At 34.4% G+C, this 24,478-nt stretch overlaps 1 protein-coding gene and 1 pseudogene across 1 annotated transcript; both read right to left on the bottom strand.

The window, feature by feature from the left end:
* Positions 1 to 11,966: 11,966 nt before the first annotated feature.
* LOC146899138 (protein TAPETUM DETERMINANT 1-like) lies at positions 11,967 to 12,943 on the bottom strand (annotated as a pseudogene).
* Positions 12,944 to 19,242: 6,299 nt separating this feature from the next.
* Positions 19,243 to 19,686, bottom strand: LOC146899137 (uncharacterized). The gene has a single exon (XM_085736694.1). The coding sequence runs from the start codon at positions 19,684 to 19,686 to the stop codon at positions 19,243 to 19,245; it is 444 nt and encodes a 147-aa protein (XP_085592820.1).
* Between the last annotated feature and the right edge of the window lie 4,792 nt (positions 19,687 to 24,478).

Below are 24,478 nucleotides of genomic sequence, written 5' to 3'. Positions count from 1 at the left end.
GATTATAATTTTGGGACTTGAAGGGCATTTCCTTTGGGGAGGGACGAAGGGTGTAACGGCCCAAATTTTTCATAATATATTTTCTATATATCTAAAATATGCTCATGGTATAAATCTCTAGTTATTATTTTAAGCAATTTTATTTCTACATGTATTGTGACATCCGTGTGAATTAATAAGAATTGTGTGCTTATTTTATTTTAATTATTTCTAACTATCATTTTATTTAATTATTTATTTTATAAATAATTATCTTGGTGTTTTAGTAATATGGTTATTTTTCCTTATATGCGTAGCTGTTATGGTGTGATAATTTTATACATAGTTATTTGATTTAGAAGTAATATAAAAGGTCATATTTTATTTATTGATTTATTATTTTAATCATTTTAGAAAAAATGATAATCTTACTTACTAAAGCTTGTCAGGTCAAGCTAACCCTAACCCTAAAATTAACCTAGCATTTTCCCTCCCATTTCTAACGCATTAATTCCAGGTTTATTGACCTCCTCAATCTTAATACACGCCATAAATACATTTAAATTTAGGTTGTTTGGCAATTCATTTCATTTAAACCCTTAATACACGCCATAAATTCATTTAAATTCAGGTTGTTTGGCAATTCATTTCATTTAAGGACACAGTTGTTTGGAAAATAAAATAATATGGTTGCAACATTTCAATAATAGAACACGGTTGGAAAATAAGATAATATGGTTGCAAATTTTCAATAATATGATTTCAAAAAAATAAACACGGTTCAAATAAAAGAAATGCATTAAATAAATTTTTTTTTTAAAAATAAACGATATTGCAAATTAAAATAATATGGTTCAAGTCAAATTATCTTTGTTTCTAAAGCTTGTATGGTCAAGCAATCCCTAACCCTAATTTTTACCTAGCTTTTTCCCTCCCATTTCAACGCAATAAATTCGCAGATTTGACCTCCTCACCCCTTTGTCTTGCAATAAATGTCATTCATTTCAAATTCAATTATTTGAATTTCTCATTTAAATGTCCTTAAAACATTTCGAATTCTCACATTTGACCTTCTCACTCATTTGCCATTCATTAAATGCACTTTTACCATTCATATCAAATCTGAAAATTCTCTCCTCATTTAAATGCAATTGTTTGACATTCTTCTTTAAAATCAATCTTTTAAATGCTCCTTTACCACACAATAAATTCTAACATTTGACTTTCTCACCCCTTTGTCACGCAATGAATTTCATTCACATCAAATCCAAAAAATTTCTCCTCATTTAAATGCAATTGTTTAACCTTCTTCTTTAAGATCAATATTTTAAATACTCTTTTACCACACAATAAATTCTAACATTTGAACTTCTAACCCTTTGTCACGCAATGAATGTCATTCATATGCTCACGTTTATCTCTTATTATTAAAGCTTAACCCCCTCAGCAGAAATCATCTTCACCCTCTCACGGGTCAGCATAGTCAAGGAAATGTGTGTTTTTTTTAGGTATTTTAGATACACTATATTTTCTTTGAGTCAATCCATGTTTTAGAAATTTCTAATTGGGGTTTTTTCAAGTTATAGATAAAATCAAATTTTAATTGTATTACACGAGATTCAGATGTGGTTAGTTCTATGTATTTTTCTTATATGTTTTTAAGTTGTTTCTGTTTTTAATCTCAGACTTACCAATGATGATTTAGAGAACTATTTTTGTTTTATGTTTTCAGTAACGTGTAAGATGTTTCCTTATCCTCAGAAAATCTAATGAATATGTTTTTTTTTGCATTAAGTTATATGTCCACCTTTATTTTGATTCAGTATAATATAGTGTATTTGCAAATTATTCCATCTGATATAGTGTTAGAAGAAAATATAAAAGATAAAAAAATTTATGCGCTGACATAGCGTAAACAAAATTTAAATAAGTTAAACAAAGTTTGGATACATCGTTAATACTCAAATTTAAATAAGTTCAACTTATTTTATGATTTTAAGAGATAGAAGCAAAGTTATAAGACATCAAACAGGTTGAGATAGAAGCAAAGCTACAAGTTAACAATTATCAGACATCACATAATATATAGTTTAAGCAGATCACCTACATATAAATTTAGAGGATCTAAAATACTCAAATTTGAACAAGTTCAACTCAGTTTGGATACATTAATAGTACGATCAAGTTTTAAAAAGTTCAACTTATTTTATGATTTTAACATGCATCCATATGGAATTTCAATCCGAAAATGGCCAAGATTCTTTTCTATCATTAGTTATCCTTTTTTAATGTAAGTTAGTTGGTTATATGGTAAAGCACACCTGACTATGATTGAATGTATATGTTTGAAACCATTTATTTTAAGTAACATAATGTTGAATGAACGTGTAACCTCTCTTAAGCCTTAGAGGTTAGCATGTCTCAAACATCTGACCTCCACTATATTCATTCACATTTAGAGTTTATAAAAATCAAAGATAGTTATATATATATATATATATATATATATATATATATATATATATATATATATATTAATCTAATGTAGTAAAAAATTGCTTTGTAAATTGTCCATGTAAATCCAAGAACGTGTTTGCATAAATTGTCCATGTCTCTTATTTGTACTTTAATGATGTCATACTCTAACGATGTCAACTTAATACTAATTATGTAATACATCATATTCCTTATAGAACTATTAAATTACAACCCAATTAGACGATATAACTTATTCGTCGCTTTTCTTCGTTGCACGGGTCGATGTTCTAGTAGTTTACTATGAGTATTTTTTGGGATAAACCCACTTGGGTTGACCTGGTGGTATTTGCATGGGATCTGGGAGTGTGCTCCTCCTCGAGGTCTCAAGTTCGATTCTCTCCAGTGTCAATTTGGGTTGGGCTAATTTAGCTTCTTAAAAAAAAGTATTTTTGGGATAAAATTAGTTATGAGTGAGTAAAATAAATTAGTTTATATTATTAGTAGGTGAAGAGAAGTATAGTTGAGTGGGCCTAATTAGTAGAAGAGAAGATTTGGCAATGTGCAATGTATTTGGAATAAGAGAGACTTTAAAAACCCTCTTTCAACCCCTAAGAAAACCCTAATATTCCTATATCGTACCTAATGAATATCAACAGAGGAGACACAAGCAAGGCTTGTGCATCCTGCAAATTCCAAATAAGAAAATGTTCAAAAGATTGTATTCTAGCTCATTATTTTCCTGCTGATAAACCACAAGTGTTCGGCAACGCTCATCGTTTGTTCGGTGTTTCCAACATATCGAAGATATTAAAGCAAGTTAAGGAAGAGTGTAGAGATGATGCAATGAATCAACTATTTTTGAGTCGGATATGCAAGCTAAATTTCCTGTTCGTGGATGTGTTGATGTTATTACGATGTATGAAGGTATGATCAATGAATCAATGCAAGAACTAAATTATGTTAAATTGTTACTAGATCATTGTAAGCTAAATTACCCTTTGCAACAACAAAAACCTAATGAATATCAACAGAGGAGACACAAGCAAGGCTTGTGCATCCTACAAATTCCAAATAAGAAAATGTTCAAAAGATTGTATTCTAGCTCATTATTTTCCTGCTGATAAACCACAAGTGTTCGGCAACGCTCATCGTTTGTTCGGTGTTTCCAACATATCGAAGATATTAAAGCAAGTTAAGGAAGAGTGTAGAGATGATGCAATGAATCAACTATTTTTGAGTCGGATATGCAAGCTAAATTTCCTGTTCGTGGATGTGTTGATGTTATTACGATGTATGAAGGTATGATCAATGAATCAATGCAAGAACTAAATTATGTTAAATTGTTACTAGATCATTGTAAGCTAAATTACCCTTTGCAACAACAAAATCTTGAACCCTACTTATCAATTGATCATTCTTCTGCTCCTTCTAGTAGCACTCAAGTTCTGAATCCTTATTATGATCTCCCTCGTAGTATTACTATTAGCCCAATTGATACCAAACAAGAGTTTGAGACATTCCAACACGTGGGTGATGCAACGGGGGTACATAATTTGGAAACTAATTATATGGATGCATCAAGGGTTACACTAGTAAGTGGTGTTAGCAATAATGGTGGTGACAATGCAATGGAAGAAAAATCTAACTCGATGGTAATACAAGGACAAATCGATCATGAAGAATTATTGGACCTCGAGAAAATATCAGATGCTGATCAAGTAGTAACTGAGATGAGATGCATATCAATCGGTTGTTCGAGTTCATTGTCACCGTTGAGTTTTATTTATTCTCTTGAGTAGTGTTAAAGCTCCAGTCTAGGTATGGGGGAGATAGAATAGTTTGAGTTCATGAGTGTAAAATAATTGTGATGAGCGGGAAAGTAATATTTTCCAAAGTCCATTCGGGGCTCGCTGTGACGGTTGTAGCCCTGTGAGAGAATAATTAATTAATATGTAAATTTAGACGTGTGAGGTTAAAAGAAGAATTAGAAACTTTATTAAGGTGTTGCTTGATTTAAATTATATGAACATGTGATATTTGAAGATGTAAATGAGATAATGCTTATTTTTGATGTCGATATTGATGAGGTAATAATTGTTTTATGATGTTGAATAATGATTAGTTAGATATTGTTTGTGATGATGAGTAACAATGAGAAATAAGAAATACCTTGCTTATAATGATGAGTAACGATAAGATAGTACTTTGTTTTTTAACGATGAGTAACGATGAAATATACCCTGTTATGATGATGTGTATGATGAGTTGAATTTTTTATGGTGTGAGTTATTGGTGTGTGTTAATGTGCATTACTTGGTGGGTCTGTCTTCATGCATGCATATAGAATCATGATTAGGGAATGATGAGAACGATGAGAATGATGAAAGTATGTTCAGTAACACAACTCTGGCATAAAATAAACGATGAGTAGGTGTGGTACCACATTCATATAGGTCTTAGGGCTGAGTCCATATGCATAAATATTGATGATTTGTATTTGGTGAATAAGTGTAACTATGTGAGACCATGAAGGTGATTATCTGTTGATGTTCTTATGAAGATGATTATTGGTGACTATATGCGTTGTGACTATTTTGGAATTGAATTGTGACATTGTATTTGTGAAGATTTTGGTTCTTATGCTATAATGATATTTTTTTATTAATATGGATCAAGTTGATATAGTATATTCTTTAAGGTTTTGAATATTAACTATGTGACGTGATATAACTTTGATTTAATTGCTTACGTGTTCTTCTCATTTATTTTATACAATTACATTTTCTCGAAACTCACCCCCTTCGTTGTTTGTGTTTGCTGGCTTGGCCCTGCTGTTGCGAAACCATAGTTCTATAGGTTATGAGTCTTGGAGTCAAGTACATGCCTTCCATTAAGACTTGTCTTGTGTCGTCTATTACTTTGGGCAAAAGCACCGCTCTGATAGTGACACGGGAAAAGGGATTTTTTTTTTGTTGAACAGCACACGGGAAATGGTATATGCTAACTTATTTAGTTTTTTACAAGAAAACCATTGTCTATGATGTAAAAGAAATTATTTTTAAAAGTAAAAGATTCAATGTTAATATTATTATAATTTCCAAGGAAGTGAAATCTGAATTATGTTTGTTATAAGTCAATGTGATACCCTAAATCTTGTGGAAGAATTCTTATATTATTAGGAAAAAAATTATTTGACACTTTCCATTGTGAATCAAACTCTATTTTTAATTAAATAATAGTAATAATTATTTTTGGAATTTAGGGTGTCACAAAGGGTGCTCAAAAGATCTAGTGGGTTCATTGAGCAGACATGTGCAATCCTAAATTGAAGGTTGGTTTAGGAATTAGAGACTTGAGGTTGGTGAACCAAGCATTGTTGGGGAAATAGAGGTGGAGGCTCCTCTCGGGTGGATTAAGTATATGGAAGGATATCCTTTGAACGCGGTATGTGGTTAACCACGTCGAGTCGTTCCATGGAGGGTTAAATGGGGTTTCAAGGTTTGCATCTTCTTGGTGGAAAAGGGTCTCTATTCTTGGTTCTCAGAGGCGTGGGTAGGTTAGTCATATATGGCATCCAAACATCCATTTGGGAGGACGAGTGGGTGGGAGAACTATCCCTTTGAGAGAGATTCCCAAGACTCTTTTAGGTGTCGATCCAAAAATCTTCCTCGTTAAGGTCTTTGGGATCGTGGGTGTGTGTGGGACTTGCGGTGGAGGAGGAGCCAGTTTGTTTAAGAGTGAGAGCTCGTGCTTAAGTTATTAGGTGTGTTGGAATATCCTTTCTCGACCGAGGCAAACTTCTGCGATGAAAGTTTGGTAAGGAGAGAGTTTTCACTATTTCTTCTTTGAATGGATACCTTGTAGAGTCTCTCTTCGAAGTGGGTGGTACGATTTTTGTTATGTCTAACATCTTATCACTAGTTTGGAAGAGTTTGGATCCGTCCAAAGTCCAAGTGTTTTCCTTGCAACTTCTTGATAGGATCCCAACTAGAGTGAACCTACTGCGACATAGGGGTTAAAGCAGGGCCGTCTTAACAAATTTGTTGGCCCTGTTTTGAAAAAAAAGGATGGAAAAAATATTAAATTTTTGGTCCCAAAAGACTAAATAATGCACTAAAAAGAAAATTAATAATAATAATAAAAAAAATTACTCTAGTGGGTTACTCTAGTGGGAGTTGAACCCACATAAAAATTACTCTAGTGGGAGTTGAACCCACATACACACAACCAATTCTAGGGTAAGCGTGCCATTGAAGCACATCGATTTCTTTAATATATTTGTGCATTAACTATATATAAATATTAATTAAGTGCCTTACATATTAAAAAAAATGTTTTGGGTCCCCAAAAAATTGAGGCCCAGTGCCATAGCCCAGCCTCGACGGGCTATGGGTCGGCCCTGGGTTAAAGAGATTAGGAAGTTTCTTTGTGCCCTTTGTGTGAGGTGGATCCAGAAATTATTAGTCATTTGTTTGTTACATGTAGGGTAGTTTTGAGATTCAGATATTCAATTTTGAGGTGGTAAGGTTGGGAATTGGTTCTTGAGAGGGATATCGGGGGATTTTGGAAGGTTACTTTGTAGGGTATGGGAGAGAGAACTTTAAGATTTTTTTTTTATTTGGTATAAAGCCGTTTGGTTCATATGATGTACTCGCACTGATTTGATATTTTCATGCAGGACATCAGACATGGAGCAATTGGCTTATAAAATCCAGTTCACTTTTCCTTGTAGATTTTTTTTTTTTTTTAGCCATTGGTGTAGTGGGTGATTTTTGTGAGTGGTTTTTGTTGGTGTTTTTGGGGCATTCAGGCATTTTCCTATTAAAACTAACTTCCATTAAAAACTTATATTAAAATCAACTTACATTAAATAATAATATATAAGTAAAAAATATTTACTTAATAAACTAATAATACTCAAAAAAAACTTTTTTTAACAAAAATAAAAAAGTTTTCGACTCAAAATAATGTTTTAATTAAGTAAATATTTTTGACTTACTACTTCCGTTTCTAAACATAAGACCTTTATGAGAAAAATAATTTGTCTCTTTTTATAAGACCCCTTTGACATTTTCAAATACATTAATTAATTTACCAACACACCCCTATTTATTTTATATCTTTTTTTCAATCAACATTAAATACTATTATGTTGAAAATACACTAACTGTAATATCCCACTCGTCAGTATTGGAAAATTTACCAGCCAAACGTGTCAGAGGACAAATGTTCATGGAAAGTATGACGGAGAATGTTTATTAACGACATCAGTCAAGCACGAGTTAAGTATCAGTATTGGTATAAACACGTTTAAGGCGAAGGGCATAAAGGTACTTTCACGCAAAAGGGGTATATAAGTGATTTTGAGCTCAAAATTTTCATTATCTCAAGCTCTTTCTCTCTCTAGGTTTTGAGATTGGGAATTTTCTCGCCCTTCCCTCAATCTTCTTCCCTCAAGTCTTCCAAATTCATACAATTAGTAGTTGAAGCATGAATGGTAGTGAGTTAACAAGTAAGGAGCAACTAAGAGAATGGATTGAAGCTTGTTTTGGTTGATGGGTTAAGGATTATGGATGAATCAAGGTCAAGAGCTAGGGTTTGAAGCTTGAAGCTTGAAGCTATTGCAAGAGTATGTTAAGGTGAGTTCTTAGATAGAACCCACCTTTGGGATTATGTGTTTAATTTTTGTAAGGAAAACATTAATTCTAGGGTTTTATGTTATGAGATTAGTTGCCCCTTTTCATGCCATGCTTGCTAAACATGTAAATACTTGTTATATGAATGTTTTCAAGTATCTTATGATCAATAGAGTTAAAATACACTTTGGGTCACTTGGTTTTGAGGTTTTTGAGCTAAAAATGCCATTTTTACAGGTTCTGGACTGTCACAACTCGTCGGGGCGAGCTAGGACTCGCCATGGCGAGTTAGACCACAGAACACATGGTCTACTCGCCTCCAACTCGCCACCAACTCGCCATGGCGAGCTGACAGCACCAAAACGTGTTGTTGGCTCGTTCCAGGCAGTTCTTGGCAGCTTCGTGTCAGATTTTCTCTGTGATGTTTTTATAAAAGTAAACCCCTCAAACTAAGGTCCTCTTTGATAATCTTTTAAAAGGTTTTCATGGGAATGAAGCAAGTATTTAACTTATTTAGTAATGCATGACATACAAGAGATATGATATGTTTTAGTACGGGTAGCAAACTAATCTTTAGGAAAGGGAATGAATGTAGAGCCTCGACATAGTTCGTCGAGAACTAGAATGTTAAGCATGAACCCTATGTATGTTAAGTCGCGAATTGATTAGTGTATACTCTTCGCACATGAATAAGAATGACTATGCAAGCATGTTAAGCCGTGAATTTATAAGTTAATCTCTTCACTATGAATTAGAATGTATATGTAAGTAGTTTACCGCTAATTGGGTAGATTCACGGACCCGTGGTAAACGAGCAAGCATGTTTAAGTTAATCCCTCCACACATGAATAAGTATGAACAAGTATGTAGTTTACCACAAATCGGATCGATCAAGGATTCGAGGTAAATGAGTAAGCATGTATAGGTTTAATCTTTCATGAATGAATAAGACTAAGACTATAATGTATCATGTAGGTGCTGTGTCTCTTGTGATCCACGCAAGGTTGGGATCTCAAGGGGTTTCTCTCTAGGGGAACGGGATAAGCTACGCAAGGGGGGCCCGCACGTCACTGAGAGCATAATGTAAGATGTAGGTGTCGTGTCTCTTGTGATCCACGCAAGGTTGGGATTCCGAGAGGTTCTCGCCTAGGGAACGGGATAAGCCCCGCAAGGGGGGCTCGCACGTCACTGAGGGAGTCTGATGCACCTTAGCTAGGTTTTCATCGGTCATGTATGGGATTGTACTTGGGGTTACTCCACCCGGGGCTCTCCGTAAAATGAATCAAGATAATGAATGTGTGTTCAATGCTAACATAATGAATGAATGAATGCATGAATGAATGAATGAATATGACTATGCATGATACGATATGATCATGATTATGATATGATGTTAGACATGTGCAAGTTCATGAAATAGAGCAAGTTATGAATGTTATACCGATGACGATCTTAGGTTTCCCTAATCGTCCGATTTAGGTTCGTGTCATGTATAAGCATGTTAAGTTTTGATGCGTTTAGCGTATCTCTAGTTAGCGGTTCTAGGATCCCTTGACCGCCATGACATGTATGAGGTAAGCAATATGACAAGTTAAGATGGACCTACGACGGATCTAGTATGCACGACCGTCTAGGCAAGCATGACCACACACGTATAATCAACCGTCAGGTTGTATTGTAGATACGTGGTGACCATAGGTTTTCCCCGAGGTTACCTATAGCCTGGGATTAGGTAGAACTCACTGAGACATTATGTCTCATCCCTATCCTTATTTGTTTCAGATAAACGGGTGGTATTGCAAGCTTGTAGCCGGATGGATATTTCAACAAGTGCTCGTTCGTACCCGCTGCAAGACGTCATGGATTTTAAGGATACATTTGCTATGTTTTAAGTAGTGTTGTATTGTTGTTGTACGAACGTGATTTGTTGTATATAATATTCATTCGGAGATTTATTGTTGTAAATTTTAATGTATCCAGTATCAAGTTAATGCACATGCTAAACTTTCTAGATATGTTTAGTATGAGCGGTACACTAACCATCTCTTTTAAAAGATAAATTTGTAAAAATAATAGCAATTACAAACAAATTTATTACCACTTTCGATTTTTGTTTTTTTTCCTTCCAAAAGGACCCAATAATTAGGACGGAGGTAGTATTAGATTATTACTCCATCCGTTTCAAAATACATGCCGCTTTCAAACACTTCACACATGCCAATGCACAACTTTGACCGTTAATATCTCTTATTATCTAAATTAAAAAATTATAAAAATTTAATATTTTGAAAATATTTGTCGAGACAAATCAATCAATATCTTACATGCTAACATTTGTATTTATATAACCAAAAATATTTCCCCTCTTTTCCCCTTCTCTCTCTTGTGAGCCGTCACTAAAACCCTAGTTTCTTCTCCTTCATCCATCAAAGAGAGGTGATTTAGGGTCAATTTTTGACCCAAAATCACCCTCTAACTCGTTTTTCTATTTACTTTTTATTGAAATAAGTGATTTTCACATTTATTTCGTCTTTTCTTTTGTGATTTCGTCGTCTTAGTGCGACGTTGTTTTGTCTTTCTTGTTTCGTTCAGGTATTTGTTCGATTCAGACTGTCAGATCAGCTTCGATCCAGTGCAGATCAAATCAATGACTTTGGAGTCGTCAACGTTGCAAATCCAGAGACATGAGTATTCTGGAGACTTAAATATAATCATATGTGTATGATTTAGTACTTTGTCGTTTTATGCTATTAACATGGATGTTGTGAGTTTGTTCACAGATTCATCCTTTTTGTTTTTAGCGAATTTTCATTGTATAGATATACTTTATCAATTTGAATGAATGAATATCGTTTATTTTTGTCAAAAAAGAAAAACATTTGTATTTATATCTTAGTTAAAAGCTAGAGTCAAAGTAAATCATATGAATAGTGCACATTGCAAAAATGCGACATGTATTTTGAAACGGAGAGAGTACATTAAACTCGTTGATTACAAAATTAATATCTGCGTTACATTTCAGCATATAAACACATTTATTTATATTTATAAGCATTTCATTCATTGATTAAAAGATTCAAAACTTTTTTTAAAAGGAATGATTTAAAACTTATATTAAATTAAATAATAATAAATAATTAAAAATATTTACATAATTATAACATTATTTTGAGTATTATTAAATTAATATCATTGATTAAAAAATTAAAATCTCCATTACGTTTCAGTATCAGCAGTTATAAACTCATTATTTTTTGTCCTCGTGAGTTTAGCTCAACTGGTTGAGACAATGCATAAAATATGCAAAGTCCGGGGTTCAAACCCTGTCCACTACAAAAAAAAAAAAAACTCATTATTTTGAGAATAAATCAATTATACTATCAGCACGAAGTCAAAGTAAGAATGAAGCAGAAAAAAAAACTACATATAGTAAAATAAATGAGAAGAGAAATACAAAGGTTTAATTGTAATTTTGGTCTTTTGTTTTTACTATTTTGCGGATCTTGTCTTTTATTTTAAAATCTGTCAATTTTTATCCTTCTATCATATTTTGACTTAAAAAAATTGAGATTTGATATGTTTTAAATGACTTGGTATAAGACCAGATAATAAATAACAAAAAAAAAACTCAAAACTATCAATTTTTAAAATAAATGATTAATTCCTTCAAAAAAAATGATTAGTTTGTCAAAAATAAAAAAAAAGTTTCTGCAAAATGGTGAAAATAGTGTACCAAAATTGAAATTAAGTCATATATGGGTAGATTTGATTTGACATATATTGCCAGTTTGTTTGCCACATTGGTAACACAGGCTTCGGATCTTTTCTTATTCAATCCATAATAAGTTACAATATATTATTTTTTGCCCTAACTAATCCTAATTAAGAACATCCAATTTTGGAAGAAATAGGTTCAAATTTAAACTTAGGAAGCCACGCATAGCGAAAGAATACAGATTGAGCAGCAGGAATAGGTCCTCCTTGTTTGACAAGACACTCAGTATCAGAAACAGTCAAGAGTGCTGGATCAATTCCAAGATATGGATGAAATCCAGTGCAATTAAGCTTCATTTGTGATTGAGGGACAGCCACAGTTGTTGGTTATGCTAATTCTCCACACTGGCATGCCATGTGCCGAGTCATGTGTTTCGTAATGCCTAATGCTAATGTCACTCAAAGTGCACATCCCATAAGCTGCAATATATATATATATATATATATATATATATATATATATATATATATATATATATATATATATATATATATATATATATATGGGTTATGATAGAAGACACCCTTTGGTGGTGTCTTTTATCAAGCAACACCTCAAGGTGTGATTTTCACTTTTTAGTTATAACTTTGATAAAAGACACCTTCATAAAAAGTAGTTGGTGTCTTTTAACAAATGCTCATAGAGTAACTTGATAAAAGACACCTTCATAAAAGGAGGTGTGATTTTCACTTTTTAGTTATAACTTTGATAAAAGACACCTTCATAAAAAGTAGTTGGTGTCTTCTATCATAACCCTATATATATATATATATATATATATATATATATATATATATATATATATATATATATATATATATATATGATTTGAATATAAAAATAATAAACTTCTATCAAAACAATAATAAGCACCGAAAGGGTGGTCACTGGAATAATACAAAAAGCTATCGCAATTTTTCATTTGCAAAGACATTTTGCTATTGTATAATCTTTGAGGGTATAAATGGCTTTTCCAAATTACCATCATATGCATGCTAGAGATGAAAAGTATATTACCTTGGAAAACGAGTGCAAGGAATAGAGTGAGGGAGAGAAGCTTGAAAATTGAAGACATTTGAGATTTAAGATTGTAATTTGTAATTGTAATAATGTGCTTGTGCAAGTGTTCATTTGACTTTATATATAGGATTAAATGGTCCCTCAAAAAAAAAATATAGGATTAAATGGTAACGACGGTATACAAATTATTTATTTTACTTTTCTTTCCTTTATTATCAGGATACGAATCATCTAGAATAACCCGTTACAGTAGTGCATTTAATGAAGGCTTAAATATGTATTTCATCCTTGCAATTAGGGGTCGTTTAAAAATTGGTCCCTGTATTCGCTAATCCTTGGAAATTACCCTTGCATTCTTTAATCATTTAAATTTTCGTCCTTTGACCAACTTAATCACTGCCACGTCATCAAATTAGCAAAATGGCATGGGAATGGACAAAAATACCCTCATCATCCTTCTTCTTCCTTTGAACAATGCACTGTTCATCTTCTTCAATTTTTCAGAAAAAAACCATGAATCCAACCAAAAAAATTCCAGCAAGAACAATCAAGGAAATAGATAGTGTTTAAACTCAAGGAAATAAATTAATGCAAGCTCTTCTGGTACAGGCAAATGTGATGTGCTTGTAAACTAATATTAAAGTGTATGCATCAAATCATACGTAGTGTACCCAGAAACGGGAACTAGTCCACAACCATCACTCTCATCTTCTTCATTCTACTATCAAGCTTACAACTTCATGAAATACAAAGATGGGAGGAAACAACTACACCAGAACAGCTAGCTACGCCAGGCATCAAGCAAGGAAAACTATAACAGCAAAAACAACTACCACTATAGCCACAACACAAAAACTATAACATCATATCCTAATCTAATGCACCAGAACAGTAAGCAGCGAAACAAAAATGCTCCAAACCAAAACAGCTAGCTACACACAAACTCGCCGAAATCTCGCCGGAAAACATGTTTCGAGATGAGACAAAACTCGCCGGAATCTTGCGTTTGTAATCTAGATCTGGAATTTCTTGCTGAAAATGGAGAGAGACAGTGTTGAACGATGTGGTTTCTGATTCGAAGGTGGAATTTTGTGATGGTGGTTAGGTTTTTTTTCTTTGAAAAATTGGGGAAAAGGAAGAACTGATTAATGGGGGAGAAGAAGAAGAGGGAGGAGGAAAGGAAAGAATAACGGGGGAGAAGAGGAGGAGAGAAAATGATAATTTGCAAGGGGTATTTTTGTACTTTCAAGCCATATTTCATTGATTAGCTGACGTGGCAGTGATTAACTGGGATGAGGGACGAAATTTTAAATGATTAACGATTGCAAGGCTAGTTTGCAAGGATTAGCGAATACAGGGACCAATTTTTAAACAACCCCTAATTGCAGGGATGAAATACATATTTAAGCATTTAATGAAATATATTTTTCTCATCAAATATCTTTCAAATTTTTTTAAAAAACTAGCACCAGACTCATGCTAAGCACGGGTTGGACGTCGAAGCAGAGGTCATATGTCAAAGCGAATTGCAATGTTATATGCATTGAGAAAAAAGAAAAAAAGATTAACGACAAAGATGACGTTAATGATAAAAGGCAAATTACATTGACATTCCTTGAGATTTTCATAAACAACATAAACACACCGTCTAATTTTATCCAATTTCATTTCAATAACCTTCCAAATACACAATTTAATTTTAGTCATATTGGTTTGATATATCTTGTATTTGTTTCCTCTTTTGACAATAAGTTGAATGAGGTTTCTTTTTTCTCACAATGGAGAAACAATAACAATTGTTTTTAACAACAATAGAATCAAACTTCGACTATTAAAGAAGAGATTAAAAGAGAATATAAAGATGGATGGATGTTATGGTTGATTAATGAAAAGGAAATAATCTTCGATATATCTGTTTTATTACATTAGAGTTTAAAAATTAAACCACATTGACAAAGGAACAGTGAGTGATCTCTTTAGTTGAAAAAATCACCAAAGTCTTATGTTAGGTTGGAGACTAACTCATCTCTAGTTGTTTGGGCTTTTAAGAAATCTTTTTTGATGTTATGTTCCTTAAAGAATAGACGGGATAATTGTAACATTTTGATTAGACAAATGAACTTAATGATCACTCATATCTATAGGAATGGAAACCATTGTGCTAACATAATTAATGACTAATATAGGGTTCTCCTTGAACTCTTATATAGTTTGGTTAGATTTGCCCTCGTTTATTAAAGAGCATTTTGTAAGGAATCTTATGGGATAGCCAAATTGTGGATTTTGTCTACTTTGGGGAGGTTTTGGCCAAATCCCCCTCCTTTTTTTTTTGTTCTCTCTAGGTTACATTTTGAGGTTGTAGCTCTTGGCTACTCCTTCTTTTTGCAAAAAAAATAAAAATAGAATATGATATGTCCGGTGAGGATTGATGAGAGGATACGGTGGAGAGAAGTGCTCTGGTACGGTTATGATGAGTTTTCGCGGTAGAACGAAAGGTGGATGCAGGCACGTTAGCAATCCAACGTTCAAGTCAGTAATGAAATTGAGAAAGAGTGTGTAGAAAGTGTGGTGAAGGGTGAATCGTACCTTGTGGGTGAAGCTAAGTAAACCTTATATAGGTGCACGTGAGAATAACCATCTTCGGGATATGCGGCGTGTGATTGGGGAGCGGTTAGAGGACACGTGTATGGTGATCGTTGAGCGGAGGCGTGCTTGAACGTGATGCGGTGCACCGTTATTGGTGTGTTCATTAAGGCGTAGTGCTTTAGTGTGGTGGACGTCTAGTCCACGTGTCAATACGGGATGGACCTTCTGGTCGATCCAGAACATAATCATTTGTTCTTTAAAATATTTTTTTTCTATTTATTTATCATAATAAAATCATTTGTATAAAAAATAATTTGAATTGTTTAAATATATGCTGAGGTGTTAAAAGATTAAGATGGGGCAAAATTGTATTTTTGTTGGTTATTAACTTCCATAGTTATTATATATGGAATAAATTGTTTCTTTAGATATTTAGAAGTTGAATTATAGGAAAATTTATTCTGATTGTGATTAAAATTAAGTTTTTTTATTTATTCTGATTGAGATTAAAATAAAGTTTTTTTTATTCTTTTAAAAAAAGATTAAGTTAATGTGTTTGATCGAGTGAGTTTGTTTTAATTTGTTTTAAAGAGAGAAAAATAGGGGGAGATTGAAGCAAAAGACACAAAAGAATATAATTTTGATGACGTGTCAAAATATTAAGAAGGTTAAGATTATATTTTTGGTAGACATCAAGTTACATAATTAGAGAATACATTCCATAGTTTTTTTTTTTTTTTGACAGAAACAGACTTCACTCATTTCATTACTATTAGTAGTTGTAATACAAGATGGCATATAATCATGAACTTGGGAACTAGCATAAGATAATCACGCCCTAGCTAACAAGTGGGCAACATTATTTGCTTGTCTCCTAATGAAATTTATCTTAAAGTTTTGATGATTCATAAGTGAAGTTTTTCAAGTATTCAGAATCGTGCCAAACATGGAATTGGTGCTGAAGATGCTAGAGATGCCGTCAACCACTTGCTTGCAATCAAGTTTGATAGACACCCTGAAATCCTCATCGTACCAAGCCACAATATCGCTTCTTTTAGACCTCTTGCTTCTGCTTCTTTGGGTTGTGGGAGACCTTTGTACCACGCTGTCTTTGCTTTAATGAACTCCCCTCGATCACCTCTTAGACACATACCGACCCCATAACATCCTTGATCCTTAAAAATTGCCGCATCTATGTTGTACTTCAATTCCCCGGCTACTGGTCTAATCCACCTCTCTTGTCTGTGATCCTCCATTCCACTGTTATGGTATTCTCCTTGTTCTCTCCTTCTCTGAATTATGCGGACCTGCTGCCAATGGAATAAGACATCGTGCGCCATATGTACTGATATACGCGGTTCTGTTTTGACGTTGTTCCATAACTTGTCGTTTCGCCGTTTCCACATGCACCAAAGGGTCATTACGAAATCAAAGAGTTCTTGGTGTTGTAGAGATTCAAGTAATTGGAAGAAAAGAGCTACAAAACCATCCGATGTTTCCAAGTTGTCTTGTATAATGTGCCTTAGGCCTACTTCACTCCAAACCTCCACTAATTTTGCACATCCAAAAAAGACATGCCAGTCATTTTCGTAGGAGCTATCACAGTGCACGCACCGATCGCAAACATTTAAACCACGTGTTTGAAGCCTGTGTTTCGTGGGTAGACATCCCCTTGCCGCCCGCCATAAGAGCACCTTAACTTTTTGCGGGATTCGAAGGTTCCAAATTTTCATCCAGTTGCCTTCTACTCGCAAATCGTTGTTATCCACTAGATTCTCCATAGTATAGTGATATGCCGATTTAACCGTGTATTCCCCGTGGGTGGTGAATTTCCAACACCATTTGTCTTGTCCCATGTCATCCATAATTGGCATGGCTAAGATGTTTTCGGCGTCTCTTTCATTAAACACCTCCTTGATGACATCCACTTTCCATTCATTACCGTTATCCTCAATTAGCTCGCTGACCGTCATGCCCTCCCTCCCCGTTGGAACGATACTTGTCGCATAACCTCTCACTTCGTTATTAATCCAAGGATCATACCAAGCTCTAATATGTGAACCATCTCCCAATCTCCATCTGAGGCCTCCTCTGACTATTACCTGTGAAGCATGGATACTAAGCCATACATAGCTTGGGTTATGACCCAATTTTGCATCCATAAAATTCCATTTTGGAAAATATTCAGCTTTGAAAACTCTTGCAACTATAGTATCATGGTTGGTTTCTAATCTCCAACCTTGCTTCCCTGCCAAATTGAAACCATACAGATGTCGAAAGCCCATGCCTCCATATTCTTTTCTCATCGTCAGTTTCTCCCTTCTTAACCAGTTGATGCCTTTCCCATTTTGTCTATTCGATCCCCACCAAAACGAATTTAACATTTTTTGAATCTCCTCTCCTATAGTTGTCAGGAGTAGAAAGGAACTCATACAATATGTTGGAATCGATTGAGCAACAGATTTAATAAGTACCTCTCTTCATGCTTTAGATAAATGTTTGCCTGACCAATTTTGTATTCTCTTCCAAATACGGTCACGGATATGATTGAACACAGCCCTTTTCTTTATCCCCACCATCGATGGTAATCCCAAATATTTTCCAGATCCTATACTCTCTGAGACCTGTAAAATGCTCTTCACCGTTTCTCTTGTCGTATGATCAGTGTTCTTGCTGAAGAATATTTCTGACTTCTGTAAGTTTATTGCCTGCCCCGAGGCCTCTTCATATTTTTTAAGTGCCTCTGATAAAGTTTGTGCCTCTTTTTCGTTTGCCCTGCAAAACAGAAAACAATCATCTGCAAATAATAAGTGTGTCAGGAGTGGAGCTCGCCGACACACTTTGATACCATGGATATCCCCTCAGGCTTCTAATTTTTTTAGCAAGACTGATAGGCCTTCAGCACAAATAATAAAAAGGTATGGGGACAGCGGGTCCCCTTGTCGTAAGCCTCTTCCAGGACATACTCATTCATTTGACCCACTTTTCGTCGAACCCCATATTCCTCATCATACCTTGGACAAAACTCCAGTTTACTCTGTCATATGCTTTGCTAATATCTATCTTCAGCGCTACTTCCCCCTTCTTCCCTTTGGATTTACACTTCATGTGATGTAAAATTTCAGATGCTACCAAAACATTATCCAAGATAGATCTATTCTCCACAAAAGCTGATTGTTCTTGTGAGATGCATTTTGGTAATAACCTCTTGAGTCTATTTTCTAGCACCTTTGATATGATTTTGTAAAGGACATCACATAGTGAAATAGGGCGTAAATCCCTCAAAGTTTCTGGATTATTCTTCTTTGGAATTAAGACGATATTTGTTTCCACCAATTTTTCCGAGAACTCACCTGTATTCAGCCACAAGACTCCAGTATGAAAAATCTCTGCTCCACAAAGATGCCAGAAACGCTTATAAAAAGCAGGATTCAATCCATCTAGCCCTGGTGCCTTATCCGAGTGCATACAAAACAATGCTTTATGAAATTCTTCCATAGTAAATGCCGTCAGGAACAAATCATTGTCTTGTTGGGTTATGCGTGGACCAACCATGTCAAGAATGTGTTGCATATTCCATATATCTCCCGTGAACAGGTCATCAAAGTATTCCTTCGCTACACCACATAACTCGGTGTGGGATTCCACAATTTCCCCATCATTTCTTTGAAGTTTAGCAATATGGTTTCGCTTTCTTCGAGCACTTGCCATGGCATGAAAGAATTTTGAATTTGTATCTCCATCCTTCAACCAATTCACTTTCGCTCTTTAACTCCAATACGCGTCCTCTTGTGCAAGTAGGTAACTCATTCGTTCTCTAGCCTCATAATAGTGTTGCACTCCTATCTCATCTTCCCTTTCTAGTAACAACATCATCTCCTGCCTACATTCATCAATAGCTTTTTTGAAATGTAGTCGTATAGCCGTTCCCCACTTCTCCAACTCCTTTGTACAGTTTTGGATTTTGTCAAGCACTTGATCGCCTTCTACTCCGTTCCACCCCTCTGTCACCAACATCTCCACATCTTCCTCTTCTAACCAGGTATTTTTGAACTTGAAAGACCGTCCAACATTATTTCTTTGCCTTTCGACAAGGTTTAATAAGATTGGTGAGTGGTTAGATCTATCTGCAATGAGGTTAGTGAGAATAACATTTGGAAATAGATCTAACCAATTATGAGTAGCCATGGCACGGTCCAACCGCTCTTCCATTCTACCTTGCACACTGCGCCCTCGACACCATGTATATTGGTACCACGTCAGTGGTATATAACATAGGTTACTATCTTGAACAGCTTCACGAAAGCCTCTTATTCTCTAGGGCGGGTTATCTGTTGTACTTCTTTTTTCGTCGTTCGAAAGAATGTCATTGAAGTCCCCTACAATGCACCATGGTAAGTTATTATCCTGAGCGAGAGTTCTTAACAAATCCCACGAATCTCTTCTTCTTTCACTATCTGGGTAACCATAGAAACCAACCGCTTCTATGGTGATTTCCACAAACATGCCAACCCACCGCTTCTTCCAATTTTATCTACAGCAAAAGCTCCGTCAAAACCCAATCTAACACGAACTTCCTCGATCTTATTGGCATGCATAAGTGTCTCACATAAAAAGAAAATATCTGGCTTATACTTACGAACTAGATACCGGATAGTTGGAACTACACTCAGGTTACCCAAGCCCCGACAGTTCCAGCTTATAATACTCATTTTTCCCGGAAGGCCTGGCTGCTAGGGCCCGCCGATAAAAAATGAATATCGTTACCGTTTCCTCCGTCTATCCTCTTGTTATGTTGCGTTACGGGATCAAGCGCTGTTTATTGTAGTGGGGTTCTTGTAGTGTCTTTCTTGATGGCATGCTTATTCGTTCCTCCCTTCTTCATAATTTTAACTTCGGTATACTTCCTCTTTTTATCGTCTACCACTGCTTCCTCTTCTTCAACATCCATGCTTACTCTCTCACCTGTATCAGCGTTCTTTTCCACTTGTTGTTTCTTTTTCGGAATTATAATGTTTGGGTTCTTCATTAACTCAGCAAAGAAATTCTTGCCCTCATATGAACTAGTTGTCTTTGACGAACTTTCCGCCAAGCCTGGAGTAATTGCTTTGGGTCTAGACTCGTTGCTCTCATGTTTTGGTTAATCGTGAATGGGCTTTCCACCTCCTTCTTGTCCCCTTCGATATAATTCAACACGCAATTCTGGTCCCCATTACCGTTTTCCATCGTCCTCATCTATCTCATATAGGAGATCGCACGAGTCATCTGCGTGACCTAGCAGCCCAAAATAGTAACAGAAGGTGCCAAGTCGCACATACTTCAACTGGACGTCACATGTACTACCATCTTTTTTCTTGAGCCTCCTTGTCTTCTTTAGGGGTCTACGCACATCTAGCAACACTCGCAATCTCATATACTTCCTCCATATTTGGGAGTTGTTGTTTGGATCATACTCTAAGAATTCTCCCAAAGCCGTTGCGATCTGTTGTCCCACCCTCTCAGACATGCATCTTAATGGAAGTTGGTGAACCTGTATCCAAAACAGTACTTTAAACAATAGAACATGTGACGGCATCGCTGCTCCCATCATTGATCCTAAAATCAGCATATGCTTCCCGAAAAACCAAGGCCCTATTTTCAAAACCTTTTGCAAATCACGATGGTGGTTAAACTGGAATAAGAATATGCCATCATCGGCATTGGTTATTGTAATCCCCTTTAACGGACACCATATCTCTTTCATCTTGTCCTTCATCATGTGCACACGAATGGGTTTCATCGACAAGAATCTCCCTGCAAAACACAAAGAAGGAACAATTTCCTCTCCCCTAGTTTGTCCGTCCATCTCCACGGTAATCTCCTCTTCGTCGTCCTCTAATGTGAGGCGCTCGAAACGATCCATGATATTCAGTGATAAAACTTTGATGGAGTGGTTGTTCGACAGAACTTCAAAAAAACATTGTTATGGGTTCTGATAGTCAAAAGTATGTTGGAATGGTTGTTTATCAGAAGTTGGAGTGCTGTTATGGAAACAAGGGTTATCAAAAATCGTAAGGGTTATCAAAAATCGCAATTTGATGGTGGTTGTTTGACAGAAACGAGATGCTGTTATGGATGGCTTAAAATTTGAAAATCGATTGTTTGAAGGTGTGGTTAAGTATCAGAAAATCGAAAGTTTGTTATGGATTCAAAGGTTATGAAGAAATTGAAATTTAATGGAAAGGCAATATGAACAGAAATCGAAATCAGTTATCAGAGATGTCGATTCTCTGTTTTGCGCTCAAGGTTTAAGAAGAAAACAAAGTTTGATGGAAAAGTTGTTTAACTGGAATCGGTTGTCAAGATTGAAAGGTTTAAGGAATAAGGGTTGGTTCCTATCTATACTTCTAACAAGGAGAGAAAGAACATCTCATATAGAGAGAAAAGCTATTGGCATCTCATAGAGAGAAGAGCGATTGTTGTTTTGTTTTTCTTTTGTGTACATTCCATAGTTATTATATAGAGAATAAATTGTTTTGAACTCTTTGGATATTTAGAATTTGAATTATAGGAAAATTTATTCTAATTGGGATTTAGATTAAGTTTGTTTATTCTTTTAATTATTCATTTTTGATTGAGATTAAGATTAAGTTTGTTTATTCTTTTAAAATAAGATTAGGTTAACGTGTTTTATCAAGTGAGTTTGTTTTAATTTGTTTTAAAGAGAGAAAAATAGGGGGAGATTGAAGCAAAAGACACAAAAGGATATAATTTTGATGACGTGTCAAAATATTAAGAAGGGGTAAGATTGTATTTTTGGTAGATATTAAGTTTCATAATTAGAGAATAGAAGAGAATAGATTCCATAGTTATTACTCCCTCCGTTCCTTTTTAAGTGTCGTTTTAGAATTTTACACAAAAATAACGAAGTGTATTTTTGCACATTTTTTTCCTATTATACCCTCATTTTAATCCACTAATAATTTTCTATTTTTTTGCACACACTTTATCTTTCCAATAAATTTAATATGTAACAAACAATTGTTAGTTACTACTCTCTTTCTCCAACAAATTTCTATTTTTTTGCGCGTTTTATCTTTCTCTCATAACAAACAATTTTCAATTTTCTAAATATTGTACATATCTCTTCAATTATTTTAAGTCTATATCAAAATTTTTCCAACTTCACATTAATCGAATTCATAATCTGCATCTTCATTTAAATCAAGATCCATTAGTACTCTTGATGAAACTTCTTCTTCTTCATTGTCATCTTGTTCTTGATCTTGTATCTTGTGAAAGGAGTCATCAATTATTTCTCCCTCTTCACCTCCCATATGCAGTTCCAATGAGTCTTCCACTCTTTCTTCCTTTCGAACATTCATGGAGTCTTTTATTTTTTCTGTCAGATTTGTTCTTTTACTTTGCACTTGTAATTTTTAACAAGCAATACTCATCTTATTTATAAAATTTTAACTCTTCATGGAACCATTATCATAGGTAACAAAATTTTGTTTAAATTTGAAGATAACAAGAAACAAATTTTGTTTTAAAACAAAACAAACAAACTTTGTTTAAAAAAACAAACTTTAGTTTTCCAAATATATAGCATTAACTAGATCTCCCACCCGTGCTGCCGCACGGGTCATATATAGTTCACAATATCACTTGCAATAGATTAAAACAGTGGATGTGATATATTATGAAGACCGTGTAAAAAAACTCTTTAGATATGTCTTTATATTAATCTGTTTTATTAAATAACCTTTTCCTTGTACGTGTGTTTTCTCAAAATGAGCGTATCTCAATTTGTATTTTTTATTGCAATTCGAAACATAAAGAATACTCCCTCCGGTCACTATTATAAACAAAAAACTACTTTTTAGGTTCATTGAATGAGTGATGTATGTGGTCATTATTATAGACCACATACATCATTTATTCAATGAATCTTAAAAGTAATTTTTTACTTATAATAGTGACCGGAGGGAGTATTGTATATTTCCGAAATGGATATCTATTGAAATTTAAGCGCAAATGACATCGAATACAAAATGTTGATGTTCATTAGGAATTATATACAGCAGCAAATTAAGCATGAAATATGGTAGCAGGAATCACAATCATAATACCAAGAATTTGGGCAACATTGTTCTTGATTAATAAGCTGCCAATTCATGTTAAACGTACCCACATACTCAGACACAAACCTGTATTCTAGCTGCATTTCAGATGCTATATATTTCTGCAATCGTATGGCAACAAAGCAGAAGTCCTTTCACGCACTATTTACATAGTAGAAAACACAAAACAGATTCAATTATAAAAGCATGCCATAGCTGCAATGCGATATTCAATGTTTAATAAACTGCAAACAACCAAGGTTCAATACACACAAATATATGCTTATAAACCTTTAACCCAATTGAATAGTAAATACATTTCATTTCAGATATATTACAGACATATAATGGTAACAATTTGTTAACAATGACAATATATTAACATAAGACAGGTTGATGGCAATCTCTAAAATCTACCAAAACTTGTGGTGACTTGACAAACTCTTCACAATACTTAATATTTCTTTATTGTTGGCAAGCTCTTGGTTTCTATTCCATTGTCTTCTAAATAAGTTTTACCTGAAACAAAAACATAATTTTCTATAAAATTTGCATCTCCAAAGGACCACCTCCAAATATTAATTAGGATATGTACAACATCATCACATATAGTATATTGATTTGTTATCCCATGGAGACACTTCTTTCAGATGGGATCAAATCGGCAAACTATGTTCTCTAAATGCAATTTTGCAGTCAAAGAAAACCATCTTAAAACTCAATTCATATTACTTGAAACTTGAAATCATATGAAAATGGGAGACATAATACATGTAGAACAGACTCTAATAGATAGTGCTTTTTCTTCCTCATTTTCCTCAGATCATGTGATTTGGCAGCAACAAAATCTGATGACAGATTAAAAACAGAAAGTTCAATGAGTTAAACTAACAATAATAAAT

This window comes from Medicago sativa, chromosome 8, assembly GCF_051527215.1.
Source record: "Medicago sativa cultivar Bolivia chromosome 8, Bolivia_mono, whole genome shotgun sequence".
Taxonomy (NCBI): Eukaryota; Viridiplantae; Streptophyta; class Magnoliopsida; order Fabales; family Fabaceae; genus Medicago; species Medicago sativa.
This window is presented reverse-complemented; position numbering and strand designations above follow the sequence as displayed.

Bases quoted from the DNA above. Each gene is read 5' to 3' on its own strand.
- LOC146899137 (XM_085736694.1), bottom strand. From the start codon at position 19,686: ATGGAAGAGCGGTTGGACCGTGCCATGGCTACTCATAATTGGTTAGAT.